Raw genomic sequence first — 23,714 nt, forward strand, 5'->3', positions numbered from 1 at the left:
CATTTTGAATATATAATTCAATTAGATCATTTTATAAGTGAATAATCTGTTTCTAGACTAGTCCTAGACTCTATTCGACTAGTCCTAGCACTGGCTCGACCAATCTAAGAAATTCCTTGACCAATCCTAAGTTTGTTACAAATTTTCAAAACTTTTTGTTAAGCCTCGACCAGTCCTGGAGACTGCTCGACCGGTTGTGTGAACAGTGCACGACTCGTTCACGATCAGTCCTGCAGCTACGACTCAAAGTCCAGCAACTGTTTCTGGTTCCACACGATCAGTCATGGGCAGGTCACGACCAGTCGTGGAGGTCCCACGACCAGTTATGGAACGACTTTATCTTATCGCGCTCAAAATTTCAAAAATCTGTTTGTCCTACGACCAGTTGTGGTGTCCACAGGACCAGTCGTGAACGTGATTTCTTCACCTATAAATAGAACACGATTTTCAGAGTTTGATATTCAATTCAAGGTAAATCAATACGACACTCTGAGAGATAAGTTTGTAAACTTCTTAATCTATATTGTGCATATTTAATATTCTCTTTTATTAGCTTTGTTATATTTGATTTTGTATTCTGTATTCCAATCTAATCTGAAAGAGGGATTGAAGTATTCCCACTTCTTGGAATTAAAATCAAATAGAGCTAGCCCAACTTGATTTAACTTAAAATCAATTTAGAACCTAGAACCATTTCATAAGTGAGTGTGGACATTGAACTTCTACGTTCAACTTCTACTCCGATTTGGTTCTTCCGGGCTGCATCAAAAAGAGAATATCCAGGTATCTTACATTTTTGTAAATCTTTTGTTTCGGTTTTCATTGAGATTGTGCCAAAAAAATCTCTCTGTTTTGGTTTATTTGAGGTGATTCAGAAAACTCAAAGTGTGGGGTTTTTTGAATTGTACAAGCCCACTTGAAAGACACAATTGTGAGGGTTTTAGGTGAACCTGGAAAAACCTACTTTCATAGTGAACGCTAATATCCACTGTGTGAGGATATTAGGAGTGGAGAAGCTGTGTGGCTGTTGTTTAACAGCTGGTGTACACACAGGTGAACCACTAAAATTCTTTGTGTTTTGTGGTTTCCTTTCTTTATTCTTTTTGGTTCAAGATTGTGGGATGTATTTGCGGATGTGAATGTTGTAATCTTTACATTTCAATATTGTGGGGAATGTTGTAATAGCTTAGATTTCCTTTCTTGCTATTTCCTTTTTATTCCTCTTCAGTTTGAGTTTTTAATACACAAATCGTTCTAATTAGGTTGTCCTGCCATAAACCCTTGGTTTTTATGGTGTAAGGTTGTCCTTAGAACAACATTTGTATCAACCTCTCAATACTAGAATTTTGAGGTTGTTGCTTCCTTTGATTATTTACAATTCATTTGGCTATCTTATTGTTTAATTCCGCTGTTAATTTTTAATTTGGCATTGTCCTATTCACCCCCCCTCTAGGACATATAGCTCGGCCTTTTCAAGTGGTATTAAAGCCTAATAGCTCATTTTAATTGTTATTTCTTTTGGATTAATTTCCTGAGCTAATCGATCTAAGCTTTGTAAGATGTCAAATTTTGATAGCCTATCAGTCACTAGGCCTCCACCATTTGATGGCTCAAATTATGCCTATTGAAAAGCCAGGATGAGAATTTTCTTAAAATCCATGGATGAGAGCATGTGACAAGCTACAGTGACTAATTGGACCCCTCCTACCACTGAAGTAACTGGTATCGACGGATCCAAAACTATGAAAGTCACATCTTATTTCTCTTGGACCACTCTTCAGAAAAGTGAAAATAGTGCCAATGCAAAAACACTAAATGCATTCACTTGCGCACTATCACCGGATGAATTCAAAAGAATTATATCTTGTGATACTGCAAAGCAAGATTGGGATATTTTAGAAATGACACACGAGGGAACAATAATTGTCAAGAAATCTAAAGTCCAACTCCTCACAACCAAATTTGAGGAAATACTTATGGAGGAAAATGAAACTTTCATGGACTTTTATACTAGATTGAATGGCATTGTCAACTTTATGTAGGGTCTCGGTGATAAAATCCCAGAAAGTAAAGTCTGTGCAAAGATACTATGCTCACTACCTGAACGGTTCAATTCAAAGGTGATTGCGATCCAGGAACTTCATGATACGGATAATATGAGGGTAAAAGAATTAGTTGGCTCATTACAGACTTATGAGTTAACTTTTAAAGCTCCTAAAAGTAAATTCATCGCCCTTAAATCTTCTAAATGTTTTTCTCAAGAAAATAGTAGTAATTCTGATTTAGAAAATTCTGAAGATGATATAGCCCTTTTAGCTAAAAAATTTTACGAAAATTTCAAAAGTACAAAGTGGGTTGATTTTCACAATCTAATGATAAGAAAAGATCTAAATCTAAAACTTGGAAATTATTAAAAGATAGTCAATGTTACAACTACCATGAATATGGGCATTTAGCAAACAAGTGTCCTAAAAAGGACAAACCCAAAAAGAAGGGTATGTTGGCTACTTGGGATGAATCTTCCTGCTCTGAAGCCTCTTCTGAGTCAGAAGATTCTGAAACCGAGTCGGGTAATGAAGTTAAAGCCCTTATGACTCTAGCCAAGTTCACTTTTTCAGATCATGTTGATTCAACTAGTGAAGAAAATCTGAATATTGATCATGAAAATGAAGATCTTTAAGATGCTTATAATGCCCTATACAAGGAAAGTTGTAAAATTGCGGTAAAACTAGAACTTCGGAAAGAAAAGTTTGCAAAACTTGAAGAAAATTTTGATACTCTTGTTTTAGAAAAATCCCACATTTCAAATTATTTTGCAAACTAAATACGATTTAGATTTCAAAACCTCCCTTATTGAAAATCTAAAATCTGAAAATGAAAAACTAAAACTTCAAGTCTCTTCACTTTTGAGTTTAAAGGACACATGGAGGTATGCCCAAAGTGATCCTAAGTTAGAAAAACTATTATCCGAATCCAGAAAATGTGGCGACCGATCCGGTTTGGGCTACAACAAAAGTACTCCTAAACATAAGAATACTCCTCCTAAGTTTGTGAAAGGAGAGTCTTCAAACTCAAAAGGGAAAAGTTCAAATCAAAATTATTCTAAAAATGCTAAAACTTTTCAATCATTAAAACCTAAAAGCAACCATATCAATTATAAAAATCAGAATCGGAATCCTTTAGCTGAGAAAATAGTTGATTTACTTAAGGAGCTCTTAAAATCTAACTCAATGGGTCGGTCTTATAACAACTACAATCATAAAAAGACCAACTATACTCCTAAACCCAAAACAGTTATGAAATGGGTTCCTAAGGTTACTTGCTTGGTTGCCCACATGGCTTTCAAAGCATCAAGCTATTCAAAGTGGTACCTAGACAGTGGATGCTCCAGGCACATGACTGGTGACAAAGGTCTGTTCACCACTCTTAAAGACATGACTGATGGATCAGTCACATTTGGTGATGGTAGCAACTGCAGGATTATTGGCTAAGGTACGATTCAACTTTCTAACCTCCCTTTATTTGAGAATGTTTTATATGTAGAAGGTTTAAAATATAACTTATTAAGCATTTCTCAAATATGCGATAAAAACCACAGCGTAAAATTTTCTAACCTAGGGTGTGAAATTTTAAATAAAAATGGTTCTGAAATATTAACTGGTCGCAGAACTTCTGAAAACTGCTACATTGTAAGTGATTCTAGCTCATCTAATTTATCGTGTTACATGGTCCACACCAATGAGATTGAATTATGACATAAACGCCTTGGACATGTACATTACCGCAACTTATATAGATTGAGCAAAAGAGAGTTAGTAAGAGGCCTACCCAAAATACAAAAAATAGATAAAATATGTGGTGAATGCCAGATTGGCAAGCAAACTAGGTACTCACAAAAAAGTGGACTCCAATGCCACATTCAAACCGCTTGAACTTCTTCACATGGATCTTATAGGACCAACCAGGACGGAGAGTCGAGGTGACAAAAAATACATACTGGTAATCGTGGATGATTTTACCAGATTCACTTGGGTAGCCTTCTTAAGGGATAAATCAGAAACCCTTCATGAAGTAAAAAGGATTCTCAAACGGATCCAAACGGAAAAAGGTTCTCAAGTCAGTAAGATCCGTAGTGATCATGGATCAGAATTTGAGAAATTCTGTTGCTATCAGGGAATATCACATGAATTCTCTACGCCTAAAAACCACAACAAAATGGAATTGTTGAAAGAAAAAATAGAGTGCTTCAAAAAATGGCGAATGTAATGTTAAATAGTATAAAGCTCTCTAAAAATCTTTGGGCCGAAGCCGTAAATACTGCATGTTATATAATTAACCGTGTTTACACTAGAAAATCAAACAGTAAAACGGCTTATGAAATGTGGTTTGATAAGAAGCCTACTGTGAAATACTTTTGAGTTTTTGGCAGCAAGTACTATATTTTACATAACCATGAAAATCTGGGTAAGTTTGACACCAAAAGTGATGAAGAGATCTTTTTAGGATATGCTTTCAACAGTCGAGCGTATCGAGTACTGAATAAGAGGACCGATGTAATTCAAGAGTCCATCAATGTGGTCATTGACAATCACTTGAATACACCTGCCTCAAGTTCAGATAATGATGAAGTTCTTCTAATTTACAAACCAGATACTTCATCAAGTCAAAATAACTCTGAACTAAGGACTGTTAAAGATCATCCAACCACTCAGATTCTTGGAAACCCTCTCACTAGTGTGCGTACTTGTAGACAACTAGAAGACATGTAATTACGTGTGTTTTACATCCCAGATAGAACCGGCTAACGTAAAAGCTCTTACTGACGAAAACTGGATAGTTGCAATGCAAGAAGAGCTTAATCAATTTGTTAGAAATAATATTTGGTACTTCGTTCCTAAACCTAAAGATAAACATATTATCGAAACTAAGTGGATTTTCAAAAATAAGTCTGATGAACTTGGTAATATAATTCGAAACAAGGCTAGACTGGTTGTACAAGAGTACACTCAAATTGAAGGCATCGATTATGATGAAACCTTTGCCCCAGTAGCTCGTCTTCAATCAATCAGACTATTTATATCCATTGCTTGCTTTAAAAATTTTAAAATATATCAAATGGATGTAAAGAGTGCTTTTTTAAATGGCGATTTGCATGAAGAAGTATATGTTGAACAACCAGCGGGTTTTGAAGACCCTAAGAATGTTGATCATGTATACCGCCTAAAAAAGGCTCTCTATGGTTTAAGACAAGCTCCCAGGGCATGGTACGAAAAGTTGACTAAGTTTTTACTAAGTCATAATTTTCTAATGGGAAGTGTTGATAAGACTCTAATTGTAAAGAAACATAATGATCACATTTTAATAGTGCAGATATATGTTGATGATATTATTTATGGATCTACCTGTACTAACTTGACTATTGAGTTTGCAGATCTTATGAAATCTAAGTTCGAAATGAGCATGGTTGGGGAATTAAATTATTTCTTAGGGTTGCAAGTTAAACAGCAACCTGATGGTATCTTTATTTATCAAACCAAATATGTTCTGAACTTAGTTAAAAAGTTCGGATTTGAGAATGGAAAAAATTTTGATACTCCTATGAGTACTGTAAACAAAGAGATGCAGAAGATTTTCTGTGTATTTGAGACAACCCAATGGGGTTGAATATATAGAGATTACAACCATCTATACAAGGAAAGAAGTAAACGCAGTATCTCCTACCTATAGAAATAAGATATACAAGGTAACAAGATATACAAGGTATGTGAGGTGTCTAACATCCCCCCTCAAACTAATGCTGGTCATCGACAAGTAATAGTTTGCCAACAAGAAACGAGTGAAGTGCAGACGTGAGGGATTTGGTGAGAATGTCAGCAATCTGATCATGGGATGCTACATGTGGAAGAGAAATGAGCCCAGACTGAAATTTCTCACGAATAAAGTGACAGTCAACTTCAATATGCTTCGTTCGTTCATGAAAAACTGGGTTAGAGGCGATCTGTATGGCACTGAGATTATCGACATGGAGTGGAGTAGGATTCGGTAGAGGAATGCTCAAGTCTGAAATAAGTCCACGTAACCAGACAAGCTCACTACACGCAGCGGACATCGCCCGATACTCGGCTTCTGTACTCGATTTGGAAACAGTGGCCTGCTTCTTACACTTCCAAGAGATGAGAGAAGTGCCGAGAAAAACACAGTAGCCAGTGGTAGATCTTCACGTGAGAGGGCATCCAGCCCAATCAGCATCCGAATAAGCACAAAGGTCTAGAGTCGCCGTGGAGGAGAAGAACAGAGATCGATCTAGAGTTCCACGAAGGTACCGTAGGATGCGCAACACCGCAGTCATATGAAGAATCCGAGGAGCAGAAATAAACTGACTGACGACTTGGACAGCGTAGGCAATATCAGGGCGAGTCATAGTTAAGTAAACCAGACTCCTAACCAGACAGCGGTATAAATCGGGCTGTGCAAGTAGATCACCATCATCACGACCATAGTGAACGTTAAGTTCTAAAGGAGTCTGAACCATCTTCTGATCCGTCAGTGATGCTAAGGTGAGAAGATCCTTAGTATATTTACGCTGGCTGACCAGAATCCCACGGTTGGAACGTGAAAATTCAAGTCTAAGAAAATATGTAAGATGGCCGAGGTCTTTCATCTTGAACGATGATTGCAGAACTTCCTTTAAAGCCGAAATGCTAGTAGCATCGCTACCAGTCAGTAGGAGGTCATCAACATAAACCAGAACAATAACAATGCCATGAGCAGTGGTGCGCAAAAATAAGGATGGGTCATGACCACTTTGAGTGAAGCCAGCACCCGTAACCACATTGTGAAAGCGTTGGAACCATGCCCGCGGTGCCTGTTTGAGGCCGTACAGGGCTTTCTTTAGGCGGCATACCTTATTGTCAGGAATTAAAGAGCCAGGAGGAGGTTTCAAATATACGGTTTCTTGGAGGTCTCCATGAAGAAAGGCATTTTTCACATCCATCTGAGAGAGTGGCCATGAGCGAACAGAAGATATAGCCAGAGAGTACGAACAGTTTTCATCTTGGCCACAGGAGCGAAAGTCTCATCGTAATCAATTCCGTATTCCTGTTTGTATCCCTGAGCGACAAGTCGAGCCTTGTATCGATCCAATGATCCATCAGACTTGAGCTTTACAGAATAAATCCATTTGCTACCAATTAGTTGTTGGTCAGTGGGTCGAGGGACAATCTCCCACGTACGGTTATCATCCAATGCCGCAAGTTCTTCTGCCATAGCCTTCTTCCAACAATCATGAGTGGCTGCCTGAGAATATGAAGTAGGAATAGAGACAGTATCCAGAGTAGCATTCATGGCAGACATAGAGCATATCAAGCGATCAGGCGCTCGATGTTCACGAGCAGAACGATATATCGAGGTAGGTTCAGGATCCGCAACAGGTACAGTAGGTTCGGGTTGAGTAATAGGTGGTGGATCTGTATGTGGTCGACGTGAGTATACCTGCAATGGACGAGGGAGAGTACTCGAGGCAAACGGAATTTCAGGAAAGGTGGTTAGACCAGAAGAGTTTGGAGTGTGCGGAGGAGGAAGAGATGAATGAAAGGCAATATGTTCAAGAAAAACAACATGTCGTGAAACCCGAACACGACGAGAGACAGGATCATAACATCCAAAACCTTTTTGAGTTTCCCCAAATCCCAAGTACATACATTTGACCGATTTTGGAGATAGTTTATTACGTTCACGTGAAGCCAGGTGAACATAACAAATACAACCAAACACACGGAGTGTGGAATATGCAGGAGGTAAGCCGGTGAGAACAAAGTAGGGAGATTTACCATTCAGAACTTTGGTTGGCATCCGGTTAATCAAGTAGATTGAATGTAACATGGCTTCCGCCCAGAAAGAACGAGGAACACTCATAGCTGTCATCGGAGTGTTGGCAGTTTTAACAATATGACGATTTTTCCGTTCAGCCACCCCATTTTGTTGTGGAGTATCAGAACAGGTGGTCTGATGAATAATCCCATGACCTTGAAGAAAGGTACGAAATTCGGTTGAGAGATATTCCCCCCCTGAGTCAGAGCGGAGAGTTTGAACTGGAACCCGAAACTGAGTCTCTACCATAGAGTGAAATAACTTGAATTTTTCAAAAACCTGTGACTTTGATTGCAGAAAGTAAATCCAAGTGTACCGTGTGAAATCATCAATGAATATAACATAGTATCGTAACCCAGAGAGGGACATAATTGGTGATGGACCCCAAACATCTGTATGCACAAGTTCAAACATAGAAGATGTTTTTGTAGTACTTAAAGAAAAGGGAATACACTTACTTTTTGAAAGACAACAGGAAGAACAAGAATAATCCAAATCATTTTTATTAAGAGAAATATTCCCTAACATGCCAGATGAAATTAACTGAAGTAACCGATCCGAATGTGGATGACCCAGGCGAAAGTGCCACAGTTTCCACATTTTATTTGCTGAAGTAATATCTGATAAAGATGGAGAAAAGAAACAACGAGCCGGAGTGACAGATTGATCAAAATCAAGCACGTACAGACGACCATGCCGCCTACCCTTCCCAAGTACCTTCCCCATTGCCAGATCCTGCACAAAACAACAGTTGGGAAGAAATATGACTAAGCAGTTATTGGAAGTGAGTTGACCAACTGAAATTAAATTGGAGGAGAGGTTAGGGACATGAAACACATCACGAAGAGTGAACTGGCGATGAGCAGAAGGAGAGAAAGTCAATGAGCCAACGGACTGAATAGGTAGTCTAGTGCCATCCGCAGTAGAAATAGCCTGATTGCCGGTATAGGGACGAATGTCACGAAGATGGGATACATCACCGGTCATATGATTGGAAGCACCCGAATCGAAGAACCATGTAAAAGATGGGGATATACCTGACATACTGGCGGCAGAAAGGGCCTGAACAATTTGTTGGAGCATCGCAGGAGTCAATGGAGATGAAAGACCTTCAGCAGAAGTAGTAGATGCAGACTCACTAACAGATGTCTCGGAAGAAATAGTGGCAGCCGTAGCAGAAAGAGCACGACCACGGCCACGACCACGGCCACCACGTCCACGGCCGAAAGAAGATGCATAAGCTCGTGTACGGCAGTCCTGAATACCATGACCAGTCCGTCGACAATAAGCACACCATTCCTTGCATTGAGCGACAACATGTCCTACCTTGTTGCACCCGTGACAAGTCAAGGGAGAGGAACCAGAACCACATGTTGGTGGAGTTGTGGACATAGCAAGCACCATATCAGATGAGCCCGGAGTTGAGAGAACTTTCAATCGTTATTCCTCAGCCAATAAATCATTAATAACCGAATTCAATGAAGGAGTAGGGCTACGGTTCAAGAGAGCAGCCCGACAATGCTCAAATTCCGGACGTAGCTTCATAAGAAATTGACGAACTTGCGCACTCTCGCGCATAGTTTGGAATATTTTAAAGTCATGAGGAAATGTTGGATCCATTATAGTCATCTCTATCCAAATTGTGACAATTTTGGAGTAAAATGATTGAATACTATCGTTACCCTGAGTAAGGGTAACAAGATCCTGTTCCAGACGGTATAACCGAGCCGTATTACTCTGTTGATAAATCGACTGGAGATGTTCCCACATTGCCTTAGCAGTGTGATGAGGCGTGAGTCCAACAGCAATGGACAGATCGACCGAATCGAGAATCCAGGTAATAATCCGTCCATTATTTATTTCCCAATCATCTAATTTGGCGGCATCTGTGAGGATAGTAACAGATCCATCCAGTAGTCCCCACAAACCACGACCCTTGAGGAAGTTCTTAAAATGGATGGCCCATAGAGAATAGTTGGTACCATCAAAACTACAACGTGGGGCTTCTGTACGTGATGAGTCCTTATCCATTGATTGATCTGAAGTAATGGAATACACAGAAGAAAGTTTTAGATGTATCGTACAGCAAGGGATCTGGATCTGGATGAGCAGAGGTTGAATCTTGGATTACCGTACAGCAAGGGATCTGGATCTGGACGAGCAGAGTGCGTTGGATCTGAACCTGGATTTGGACGAGCAGAGGCCGAGCAGGGGCTGCCGGACGAGCAAGGGCTGGTCGGACGAGCAGGGATGAGCAGTGGAGCACAGGGACAGAGGCGCAGAGGTGAGCAGAGGCGAGTGGGGACGACCGGGCGACACAGCAGGGTCGGACGAGCAGATCTGAAGCAGAAGGGTCGCAGGATGACGCAACAGGGACAGCCGGATGACGCAGGGGAGGTCGGATGAGCAGGAACAATGTCCGAACGCAGTAGGGATGGCCGGACGATGCAGCAGGGGCGGTCGGACGGCGTGGTTTAGGCGGCCGGACGACGCAGGGGCGGTCGGATGAGTAGAGGCACTTGCCAGAGCAGCAGAGGTGATGAACGGACGACGCAGGGACGGTTTCGGATCAACCTCGCTTTGATACCATATAAACAGAGAGATGCAGAAGATTTTCTGTGTATTTGAGACAACCCAATGTGGTTGAATATATAGAGATTACAACCATCTATACAAGGAAAGAAGTAAACGCAGTATCTCTTACCTATAGAAATAAGATATACAAGGTAACAAGATATACAAGGTATGTGAGGTGTCTAACAAGTACAACATTAAGACTCTCAAAGGACTCTACAGGTAAAAGTGTGGATCCTAAATTATATCGTAGTATGATTGGCAGTTTACTTTATGTAACTGCAAGTCGACCTGATATTGCATTTAGCGTAGGGATTTGCGCTAGATATCAATCCGACCCTAAAGAGTCACATTTAACAGCTGTTAAGCGGATTATGCGATATGTTACAAGCTCAGCTAACCTAGGTCTTTGGTATCCACATGATAGTAGTGTTCAGTTGGCTGGTTACACAGATGTTGATTGGGCTGGTAACATTGATGATAGAAAATCAACCAGTGGTAGTTGTTTCTATATTGGAAACTGTTTAGTTTCTCGGTTTAGCAAGAAGCAAAGTTCCGTATCACTCTCAACTACTGAGGCTGAATACATTGTAGCAGGTAATGCATGCACTCAGCTTGTATGGATGAAAAGAATATTAAGCGATTAAGGAATTGCATAGGATTCTATGGTTTTATATTGTGATAATTCCAGTGCAATAAATATATCTAAAAATCCAATCCAGCATTCACGAACCAAGCACATTGACATTAGATATCACTATAGTCGTGAATTAATGGAAGAAAAGACAATTTCTTTGGAATACATTCCGACCGAGAATCAACTTGCTGACATTTTCACTAAACCGCTCGACAAAAGCAGGTCTAATAAATTGAAATTTGATCTTGGTATGTGCAATTTGAATTGATTATTTATGCATGTATGTATCATAGTGTGTATATTTGTTAAATTAATTGTTTAAATTTCTAAATTATGTGCAAAATGCATATTTTTGGTTGTGCACGACCAATCGAGGACGTACTCGACCAGTCGTGGCACAACCGGTCGAGGACGTACTCGACCAGTTGTGTAGCGCGTCTGGTACTTTAATTTGGGGGAAAAACCCTTTTCTTCCTAATTTGTGCTTCCTCTCCAACGAGTCTAAGCTCGACCGGTCGTACCCACGTTCCTAGATCTTCAAGGTTAGTGCATTAATTCCATTTTTCTTGTAGATTCAAGTCCACATCACTTCATTTTCATACTTAGAGTGATTTATTTCTTGTTTCTTTGAAGTTTTTAAGGGTTTTCTTCTCCAAAATCTGTTCTAGAGAAACCTCACTCTATTTCTTTTGCAACTTCTTGATTTATTGTATTCCTAATTGCAAATGGATGCTAGAGGTAGAAAGAAAAATACTCGTGGTCCTTCAACATCTAGATTGACACCTATCACAAGGCGCCACCTTCGGTCACCCGAAGATGATCCTCCCTATGTGCGAGATTTGAGGTTGCGCAATGTAATAGTTGAGCGACCTGTGCATGTTGAACATCTTACTCTTTTTGATCTCCTTCAACTTCTCCAATCTGTAGGATGGGCTAACATTGGGGTGGGCCGGCATACCGGTCTATTACGCAAGCTATGTTTGCATGTATTTCTGATTTTTCAACTGAGAATTTAACTTTTGTCATAGCTACCAGAGAAGGTCCATTTGAAGTTGACCGAGATCTGATTTCTGGCTTAATGGACATACCTGTCAATGATGAAGGTATTCCAATTAGCTCTCTAGTAGCTAAACCTTCTGAATCAGAAAAACGTATGCTTACAAGAGCATTGTGTAATATAGATGCACATTGGAATCAAAATGGGAATGCGCTCACTTCAAAGTACTTGTTACCCAGATACAGGGTCCTTCATAGGAAATTTATTTCAAATCTATATCCTCGTTCTAGGAACAAAACCGAACTCACCGCTTTCATGGTTCGAATTTTGCATTCCATTATATCTGGTACAAATGTTTGTCTTCCTTCTTTAATCTGTCATTCCATCATACAATTCCGTCTCCATCCTGGTCACAATGATATCCCCTTTACATATCTTATGACTGTGTTAGCCACTCATATGTTAGTGGTTATGCCTGTTGGAGAGGCTCCTATTCATCACCTTATTTTCAACAACTCCAATATAAACAAGATGAATTTGAGGTTGGCTGATGGCCAAATGAATGTAGGTGGTGGTGAAGCTGGAGCAGTGAATGAAGAAGAAGGCGATTTACCTCCAGATGATATAAACATGGATGGTATCTTTAATGAGATTGAATCAGATTCTGAGGCTGACCCTGACTATCAGCTTTCTGATTTTGCTGAGAGGTTGCATACTCTTAAGGAACAGGTAGCTCAGATTTGTGTAATCCAGGATTCTCAATTTGCTTATATGCGTAAATATATGAGGTGCATTAACAAGGGTTTACACTAAATTGATCCATCTATTCCTGCTCATTAGTATTTTCTTATCATGGTCTGTAATAACTTTAATGATACTTGCTTTAATTTTGTCTTTTGAGATAGTACTTGGACTTGATTTACCTTAGTTGTACTTGATTGACTTTGGTTAATTATGGTTGCGCATGACTTGCTTATGGATTTGATATTTTGTCTATCTTGATCATCTATTCCTCAGTACTTTTCTTGTTCTTCCGTCTTTATCTACTTCCATTTCTACTTTTTAATTCCTTCCTTTGTCATATTGTGACAAAAGGGGGGAGAATTTTGGCATGCTTAATATATGGTGATTGTGGTGATTGTGGTATATATTGGTATATTGGCATGTGGATTATATATGGATTGTGGATATGTAGCATGATTCTTTGTGAAAGGGGGAGGAGTTAAGTAAGGGAGAGTATTGTTGATGCAAGTTGATGATAACTGGTGCATGATTCTTTAACCAGGCTGTAACTGGTTTCTTTTGATAACTAGTGCATGATTCTTTGTGCGTATATTGGTTATGTTACTGTGGAGTGTGTTTTGTCACAAATTTGACAAAGGGGGAGATTGTAAGTGCTATGGTTTTCTAGCTCCTATAATTGTCAAAGTTTGGAGTGCCAAAACCTCTCAGTTTGTAGTGCCAAAATCTCTCTTGGAATCTATGTCTTATCCAGCTCATAATGAAGTCTGTGCATCTCTCAAGAACAAGGGTCTTTTGTACAAGAACTTCAAGGGCAAGTGTACTTGTTCATATTCGTGTACAACATCAATTGTGAATTTAAAAGCTTTCAAGAAGAATTCAAGAATTTCAAAGCTTCGTACAAGTCAAGACAACGTTCCTAGACTTTGAAAGTTTAAGATACTTAAGCTTTACTGTCAGTCGTTCTCAAGCTTCAAGAGTCTCAAGTTCAAGCTTTATCCTTTGACAAGATCTCAAGCTTTGCGAACTTCAAAGAACGTCTATCATTTGAAGAAAAGAAGGTTCAATGTTCATACATCATGTTCAAGGTATGAATGACTTTAAATTGACCTTAGGGTAGGTCATTTTGAATACATAATTCAATTAGATCATTTTATAAGTGAATAGTCTGTTTCTATACTAGTCCTGGACTCTGTTTGACTAGTCTTAGCACTGGCTCGACCAATCCTAAGTTTGTTACAAATTTTCAGAATTTTTTGTTAAGCCTCGACCAGTCCTGAAGACTGCTCGACCGGTCGTGTGAACAGTGCACGACTCATTCACGACCAGTCTTGCAGCTATGACTCAAAGTCTAGTAATTGTTTCTGGTTCCACACGACCAGTCGTGGAGGGCCTACGACCAATCGTGGAACGGCTTTATCTTATCGCGCTCAAAATTTCAAAAATCCGTTGGTCCTACGACCAGTCGTGGTGTCCACAGGACCAGTCGTGAATGTGATTTCTTCACCTATAAATAGAGCACGATTTTCAAAGTTTGGTATTCAATTCAAGCTAAATCAATACGACACTCTGAGAGATAAGTTTGTAAACTTCTTAAGCTATATTGTGCATATTTAATATTCTCTTTTATTAGCTTTGTTATATTTGATTTTGTATTCTGTATTCCAATCTGATCTGAAAGAGGGATTGAAGTATTCCCACTTCTTGGAATCAAAATCAAATAGAGCTAGCCCAACTTGATTTAACTTAAAATCAATTTAGAACCTAGAACCGTTTCATAAGTGAGTGTGGACATTGAACTTCTACGTTGAACTTCTACTCCGATTTGGTTCTTCCAGGCTATATCAAAAAGAGAATATCCAGGTATTTTACATTTTTGTAAATCCTTTGTTTCGGTTTTCATTGAGATTGTGCCAGAAAAATCTCTCTGTTTTGGTTTATCTGAGGTGATCCAGAAAACTCAGAGTGTGGGGTTTTTTGAATTGTATAAGCCCACTTGAAAGACACAATTGTGAGGGTTTTAGGTGAACTAAACCTATTTTCATAATGAACACTAATATCCACTATGTGAGGATATTATGAGTGGAGTAGCTGTGTGGCTATTGTTTAACAGTTGGTCTACACACAAGCGAACCACTATAATTCTCTGTGTTTTGTGGTTTCCTTTCTTTATTCTTTTTGGTTCAAGATTGTGGGATGTATTTGCGGATGTGAATGTTGTAATCTTTACATTTCAGAATTGTGGGGAATGTTGTAATAGCTTAGATTTCCTTTCTTGCTATTTCCTTTTTATTCCTCTTCAGTTTGAGTTTTTGATACACAAATCGTTCTAGTAAGGTTGTCCTGCCATAAACCCTTGGTTTTTATGGTGTAAGGTTGTCCTTAGAACAACATTTGTATCAACCTCTCAATACTATAATTTTGAGGTTGTTGCTTCCTTTGATTATTTGCAATTCATTTGGCTATCTTATTGTTTAATTCCACTGTTAATTTTTAATTTGGCATTGTCCTATTTACCCGCGCAGGACATATAGCTCGGCCTTTTCAGTTTTACCTATTTAAATGGGTGTTTTAGGCTTTCCTAAGTATGAATTAAGGCTTGAAAGAAAAAACTAGGGGTGGCGGAGCTTCCACGAAGTCGTCCTTCTTCTTCAATCCTTCAATTCTATAGTTTGTCGTTTATGTTTTTCTTTTCTTTTTTGTTATAAGATATTAGTCATGTTAAGCTAATCTCTTAGCTAAGGCTAAGGAATAAAGCTTGTAGTTGAATTACAATATTTAGTTTCTTTAATTCAATAACATTGGTTTAAATGATGATAGTAGATTGAAATAAATTTGGTTTACTTTGAAGTCTTTGAGTTGTTTATTTCTGGATTTGTTGTGCACTGTGGGTACAATGAATGCTTTGATTTAACAATTGTTTAACCTGGATTAGAGAATGATTCAATCTGTATAATTGATTGATCCATTGTCGCCTAAGGGTGCCTTGAATGCTTTTAATTCCCGGCAATTGAGATTCAAGTGCTTCATGAAAGAATTGTTCAATCGAAATTATATCTTATTGGTGTTGATGATTGGTTTAATAGAATTATCTTCTGATTGGATAAGATAGGACTTCGATTCTAATTAAGTTATAAGAATTGAATTAGTAAATAAGATATTATGATTGTTATGAGTAGATTCATAGATCTTTAGTCTTTTATTTATTATTTTAAACCCTTTTTACTTATTTGCTGGATTAAAACCCAGACAACCCATTACCTTTAGATTAATTCTAGTTTGTGTTCCCCATTCCCCGAGTATTTGATCTCAATCTCACTGAGTAAAACTGCATCGTAACCCCACACTTGGGGTTGTCAACCCTTGGGTTTGATCAATAGTCCCTCGTGGTTTTAACTCTCAACTAAAAGTTGATCTCTTGTACCTTTCGACTCAAGGTTTGGCAAAAGTCAACTCCATCAGCTAAGCCAATAATCCTATGTCATTTCCCTTGAATAAACTATTAACAACATATAGGACAGAATTAGACAATGATTATTAAACCACTTAACTTATACTCAATGGTCCTAATTGTTAGACACATGATTGCCCATGCCACACGTGCCATATGGTTGGATGGTCGTGGTGTAGGGGTCCATCCCCTCACCTGTTTATATTATGTTTTAATTATTGTTTGTAATATATGTTTTCTCTTTTAACCCGTGTCCCATGTTGGGTAACTAGGTTTATATAGGGGTATTTTTATACATTGTTGCCTTTCTAAAGTTGATATATATTGTTGCTTTATTTGAGAGTTTCGCATTAGGGAAAACATCACTAATTTAGAGTTTTGTTCTATGTGGTGATTTCTTGTTGTTTTCCCTGCAACCTATCACTAACTAGCTACTGAAAAGACCAAATGAGGTGACTGTTAAGTAAGAAACACCGTATAGGCTTCTCTAGCCTATAGAAGTCCTAACTTGATATTACTGTGAGGTTAATGCATATTTATACCCTCCTCAAGATCAATAATGGTAAGAAAAGCATCCTTAATTTTCATCTAGTGTAACTCTTAGTCCAAGTACACGGTTATGGACAATATATATTATGTTGATATAGGATAATCACATCTTAAGAAAGAACATATCTTCGTAACCCACACCCTGAATTTGAATAAACCTATTGCTATTAATCAGGCCTTGAATTTTGTCCACTAAACCATCTACCTTCTTTTTTATCTTCAACAAGTTATTATTTTGTTTACACAGGGAAGGTGATTGACTGACTGCCGAACTGAATTTTCTACTTGGATGCAATTTAATAGTTTGTTGCGAGTACTCATTGGAATTTTGAGTTTTAATGTAACACATTGAGAACGGTTCATTACTTACATGCATACGTACATATATATAGATAGATAGGGAATGATAATCTCCTCACTTTCACGAGGAGGTTAGCAACACCCTCAAAACTTTTAAACGACACGTGAGACGTCTGATTGTCAATTTGGACTTTCCTTCATACAACTAGGGGCATGGAGCAAAATTCCGGCCAATCGGGTATTCTAACCATCTAACCAATAATACGATAAACATTAATGACATGAAAAATGAACGGTCAAGATTCAAGGAAGAGGTCCAATCATCCGTCTTTATACGTCATTCTGATGGGCCCCACCATAGATAGCTTAGGCCTATAAAGAAGCACTTTAATTTAATGATGCTAATCATTTGATCTATGGCTTATAAAAATCATGGATTAGAAAGGCTGAAGAGTAAACTTGCTAAAATCAATATTTCAAACCCATTGATCCTATCTCCATGTATATGTAATCAAGTTTCTAAAAGGATCTAAACAAATGGTCGAGATTATTACTTTGCTTGTTTACAAGATAATGATGATGGGCCATTGCAGTTCCTTCACATGAAGGTTTCTCCATGATCAATCTCTATTGAGAGACAGTACAGAGGCCTCTTCTTACAATTCTGTAAGGTTGTACTAAAAGAGGAGATCAAGAACCATCCATAAGGTGAATTACACAATAAATAGTATTAAGGGAGCATATCTCTCTTTTCTTTTTCTTTTTTTCCGTTTTTTTTTTTTTTTTTTGGGGGGGGGGGGGGGGAGGGGGGGCATCCAAGCAAGGAGGGGGCGTGTGACTCTTTGACTTTGACTATCCATTTGGGCATAGGATCTTATATAGAAGGTAACCGGGTATCTTAGCAAGGAGTACCGTTAGGAAACTGTAAGGTACTCCTAACCCCTAGACTTTGATATGTCCCTGCAACATTAAAAGTCAATATTCTTGCCTATCCCATGCACCCAAATGAACCTAAACCCTTCCATTATCAATATCATCCACTCTTGGCCCAAAGTCCGATTCTAGCACGAGGTGGACTACAAAAATATGTGGCTGTTAGAATTCCATCAAGCTTGATAAGAACACTTTGACAATGAAATTAAAAGATCTAATGGTTGACATTGCTCGTAAAACCTTTTGAAAACATTTGGAGATGCTGGCTAGTTGTATATAAAATGGAGTGCCTAATAAGAAAGATCATCCACAAACTAAGTCTCGAGCGACTAATGAACCGCAACTAGAATACATCTGGCTTCAACCAAACCTTAATGCATGTACCCTATAACACTTCTGTCAACCACTTCTATAGCATTGAAAAGGTTTGTCAACACCGAGACCATGAATTTCCTCCATAACCTTAAGCTAAGTCCAAGCTGGCGGTGCATGATCAAATCAACCATACCAAGCATGATGGTCCTCTCGGTAACTGATCTAATGTGATCCATCCAATGCAGATAAGATTCACACTCCCGTGTGGTGAACAACATAGCCGATTAGGTGCTCGATGGTGGATATCAAGCCAACTAAAGTCATCGTTGGTTCACTTCTCACAAGATAATCACAAACTAATCACGGGTTGCCCAAACCTGATAGAGTGATTATGGAGTTAAGGGTATTCAACAACTGTGGTATCACAACTCTTCCTTAGCCATGGGTATTGTGTCCACTTCATTATTTTACTAGGGGCTTACTAGAGAAACCCTGTAAAGGAATCTACTCTAACCTGCTAAACACAGTTCCAAGTTTCCAAAAACAATTGACAAAAAAAAGAAGAAGCCAGTATTGAATTTATTCCATTCATCACCTTATGTCAGTTAGATGACCCAGTTCCAATAAACAAGATCAAATTACATTTACAAAGCACACACATCCAATAAAAAATATAGTTGTCACAATGGACCACATTTAGAGGGTTAGTATCTTCCAATCAATGTGATATTTTTATAGAAAGATTGTGAGCAGTGGCATGAATGATTGGAGAATTTGGATCAACGGTTGGTTGTCCCTTGTATCATTTAAAATATTGGGACATTAACATTTCCCATGCATATACACAAATATGAATACATATATACATGTGTGTGCACAAATCGACCACGTACACATGTACGTAGCTTATACATAATTTTGCATTTAAAAAAAAAAAAAGAACAAAAAAAGAAAAAAAAAAGAAGAAGAAGACAAATGAATAATGGTTTATGCTCAGATTGGTGCAATAACAATCAATTCAAACGACATATAAGAGTTCATCCTTACTGCAAAATCATTTGAAAAAGATGAACTCACAAGTTTAAGCAAGGACTTCCTTACAGAAAGCAGCTCCTCTTCAGCTTCAACTGCCACACTGAGAGAGAGAGCAAGAAATATCAAACAAAGGATGCTGAACTCAAGTGTCTAAGCAAAATCAGATAATGTTTTTGATGTCAAAGAAAATGTGCTTTAGGATGCATTGCGATGCTCAGTCAAGTTGAATTGCGACCATTTAACTGAATAAAGGGGCGAAATGACCAAATTTGGGCTGGCACTCCCAAGTTCCAATTACTATAAATTGCAAGTCAACTCAATTAAACATTCACAAGCAGCTTGAGGAAGTTGAGCACATTCCACTTCAATGCACCTGATAAGGAACCTACCTATTTCATTATTTTACAACTTGTTTTGGGGGAGCCATGGTCTAGAATGGTGTACCAAATCCCTTTTTGGAGTCCCAAATTGCTTTCTGTATTGTTGCTGTACATTTTCAATTCAAAATTAATGGTTTTTGGACCCATTTGTTCGATACTGAGTTAGTCGAGACTTGGCCGAGTTGTCTGAGTTAGTTGGATGAATAGTGATCATGAATAAACATTTGAAAAATTTGTTGCTTTTTTTGACTTCGTCTTGATAATATTTGTATGTATAATAATTATATTTATTTGTTTATATTTTGAGCAAGTGAAGAACTCAATTCATTTTCGTTTTAAAGGCTTTGGAGTCATATAAGACTTTTGTTTACACTTTACACACTAGTTTTCTTTAGACTTATAGGGAGTAGCAAGAAAATGGCCTGCTAATTAGGATTTGGAAATAGAATTGGAAGTGAGGATATTGGATAGCAACATTGTGAAAGGATGGGTGGTATAGGCACTAAATGAAGTGTAGCTATTGTGGTAGAATGATAATTGGTGAATCACGCAACTTAAACAACATTTGGCACATAGAAAAAGCTACTTTGCGGGGTGCAGCAACATGCCAAGAGAGATAATGCACATGATGCAACAAAATTTAGGAGAGTTAAAGGGGAAAATGTTGTCTATAGAAATAATAGGATGCTCTTGAGGGGCTAAACAAGATGTGTTTGGTCCTAATTATACAGGCATTGTTGAACACAAAAATGTTGAGTGCGGAGAGTATTTAGATTGGGAGGTCACGATGGCTAGAAAAGAGAACGTGTGCACCACTCCTGAAGATGAAAAACATTGGCACATGTTTGGTGGGAGGAGGTCCATACTCGATGTAGGGGTAGTGAGAGTGATACTGGGAATGCGAGTGGGGCTAGAGTGCAATTAGGTGTGGGGGTATGTTGAGTGGATTACAACATGCCTTCATTCAAAAGGAGACTTCTTTATGTGTTCTCCCCATGGCTGACGATGTAGATATGGTGGAGCTCGAGAGACCCTTGGGTGATATAATTCTTTTAAGAAAGGAGACAACAAAACAGCAAGAAAAAAATAAATATGGACTAGAACTGCCGTTGAGAAACTTGATAGGCAACAACCAAGCTATTTGAATATGGTAACATAGCTCCAAATGTTGTCAGCTTCTCGTACTAACCAATGGTGATTGATGCAACGACAGAAGCAAGCAAAGGAGTGAAGGCACTCACAACTAAAAAGATGAGGGAAAATGGACAAAAGCATAATATCAAGATATAAGAGCATACATGGCTACATTTAGACCCATGCGGCAAATAGAGGATGCACTACTATATGCGATGGTTGGACTGGCCCAACGGGACATAGCATGATCAAATTCATGATATATTATCACTTGGAATAGTGTTCCACTAATGAATCAATGCATTGTAAGAAACAAAAAATGTTGGCAGTGTTTTTTCCCTGATAGTTAAGATGGTAGATGAGTTTTAGAGAGGAGAATGTGGTGCAGATTGTGACAGACAACAAAACAACACACAAGCCAATTATTTTATATGTCAAATTAGCCTACGATACATACATATACATACAGATATACATATATGGATACACACGCACGCACGCACATTCCATGTATTAAAATAATAGATTCTTTGGATAAAACCTACCATCTATTTTGACATAGACATGTGGCTCGCGAAGCTATGAAAGAGCCTATGGTACAAATGTTAGCATGTGGGACCCATATAGAATATTTAAATACCATATCAAAAATTTCCTTGTAGAATTTACATACTAAATCAATAGTCATAGTAAAATGAGAAATTATTTCATATTCAGGCTATGCAAGACACGCTTGATACACAGGCACTCATAAATTGTACACGTGGTAAACAATATCTCAAATAAACCAAGTAAATTGTGAAAATCACTAACTCTAAGTAACAGATCATATAATCAAATTGGTTGAATGATCCTAAGCTTTGATTTGTAAACACTTCTTTCTTGAAATAGGGCATAAAATATTTTTCACTTTTATAACCATCTAAAAAATGTTCACCAATCCAATAAGCAGATAAACAACCTTAAATTTTCGTTCAACATCTAATCTTTGGACGGTTTATATTGAAACTCTTGTACTCCAAGTATGCAATTTCACTGTAAACGTTTCTAACTTTTAATCATGTGATGGATTAAAAACAACATAAAGAAGGATCAATAATTTTTCATTTTCAATACAAAATAACATGTGCTTTTTTTTTTTTTTTTAACACGCACACACACACGCCACACACTCACACTGGTGGAATGTCACCACCTATGGGTACTCGAACCCTTGACCGGGAGTTGAAACTCCTGAGAGTCTACCACCCGGGCAAGAGTATGGACCCAAATAACATGTTTATCATGCTATATTCTATGTTTTTAATTTCTCTTATAAAATGAATTTTTTAAGTGAATGTCATGTGTGTGTGTTTTGTCTCTAATTATAAATGAGTAACTGATATCCTAATGGGTACGCCAACATCTTAAAGGGCACGGGTATGAATGACTCGCCCTCGGTATAAGTGGTATGGGCACGGGTACTCTTATACCCGGCCCCCGAACCGCAGCCCATTGATAGCCCTATATGAGCTACCATGCACACGCATGTCGGCTTGCCAAAGCTCTTTAGAACAATGGAGACAATCAAACCCCTTCAATTCAGCAAGATAATGAGTCAGCCCATTCGATTTTCATCATGGCCACCAAACCCATTTCACGGGCATAAATTTTGGGTGGCGCCAAAGAGGAGCCCAACGCATCGGAGCCCACCTTGGATTGTACAGGGCCCTCGAATCTCCCTGGCAGGAGATCTTAAGGGATCTCACCGTCCATTTTGAAAGCCTTTGTCCTGGTTGACTGCTATCATCCGGCGAGGGTGATTTCGGGTTGAGAAAAAGCCTAAGATTAACGGCTACAATCTTCCAATCCGGGGGATGCTTTTTGGGCTTTATCCATCTACTGTGATTCCGAGCAGATCAACGGCCCGGATCACCCTACAATGGGACCCAGTTGTACAAAATGAAGATGCGAAAAAAGACAGACGCTTATTTCCTGCGCAAGTATGCTGGGTGGGGCCCACTGCCATGTTTTTGGGAAATCTACCCCGTTCATACGTTTGGCAAGATCATTTTAGGACAATCTATCCCAAAATGTGGTGGATCCAAAACTCATGTAGGCCACACGAGAGGGAAAAGTGGGGATTCAGTGAGAACCGTTGAAACATTCTCATGGCCATAAAACCGTTGAAACATACTCATGTACCCCACTGGTACAAACTCACATCAACGGTCCTAACCGATCGACAACAAGCAGAAGAGGTGACAAAAGAAAAAAAATCTGTACTCTCACCTTCCACGAATACGGCCCTTCTTTTGCTTGCGAACGAGTAGGTTGTTGCCGTCCGATCGACCCTGCTCATCGTCATGACGTGGCCGCTTCCCGGACATGTTTCACGGTGACTAAATGAACTCGGAGATTCTGACTGTTGAACGAAAGACGGTGCTTTTAACTGAAAACAGCCCATCTTTATGCATATCCAACCGAAGCAAGACACCCAATCGAAATTTCCATGCTAAATAAAGAGAAATTTCCAACTGTACGACCAGTAGATGGCCCACAACCGTTTTAAGCCCATTTCTTTTTAGTTGGGAAGTATACTCCCCACGCGTACGGACGCCCTGCACATGACGAAAATGCCCCCTACGGCTATAGCTACGGTTATAATTCGTAGCTTTAGCCGTAGCAATTAGGGAAAATACAGGCAGTACTACTGCCGATCTGGCAGTAATGCCGCCAACCTCTAGACGTCTATGTGGTAGTACCGCCCAGGTGTAGTAGTGCCGCTGGTTTTTTAAAAAAAATTAGGTGGGTCCCATC

General features: G+C 38.8%; 1 protein-coding gene across 2 annotated transcripts in view; it reads right to left on the reverse strand.

The window, feature by feature from the left end:
• Positions 1-23,399, reverse strand: part of LOC131255466 (calmodulin-binding protein 60 D-like) — an 86,779-nt gene extending 63,380 nt beyond the window's left edge. For both annotated transcript variants that reach the window (XM_058256194.1, XM_058256193.1), the window contains exons 1-2: positions 23,187-23,399; positions 19,444-19,501 (exon numbers count right to left, since the gene is read on the reverse strand). In XM_058256194.1, the coding sequence (XP_058112177.1) occupies positions 19,444-19,501; positions 23,187-23,284 (156 nt within the window). In that variant the 5' untranslated portion in view covers positions 23,285-23,399. The remainder of the gene's footprint in view (positions 1-19,443; positions 19,502-23,186) is intronic.
• Between the last annotated feature and the right edge of the window lie 315 nt (positions 23,400-23,714).

This window comes from Magnolia sinica, chromosome 9 (assembly GCF_029962835.1).
Source record: "Magnolia sinica isolate HGM2019 chromosome 9, MsV1, whole genome shotgun sequence".
NCBI classification, from domain to species: domain Eukaryota; kingdom Viridiplantae; phylum Streptophyta; class Magnoliopsida; order Magnoliales; family Magnoliaceae; genus Magnolia; species Magnolia sinica.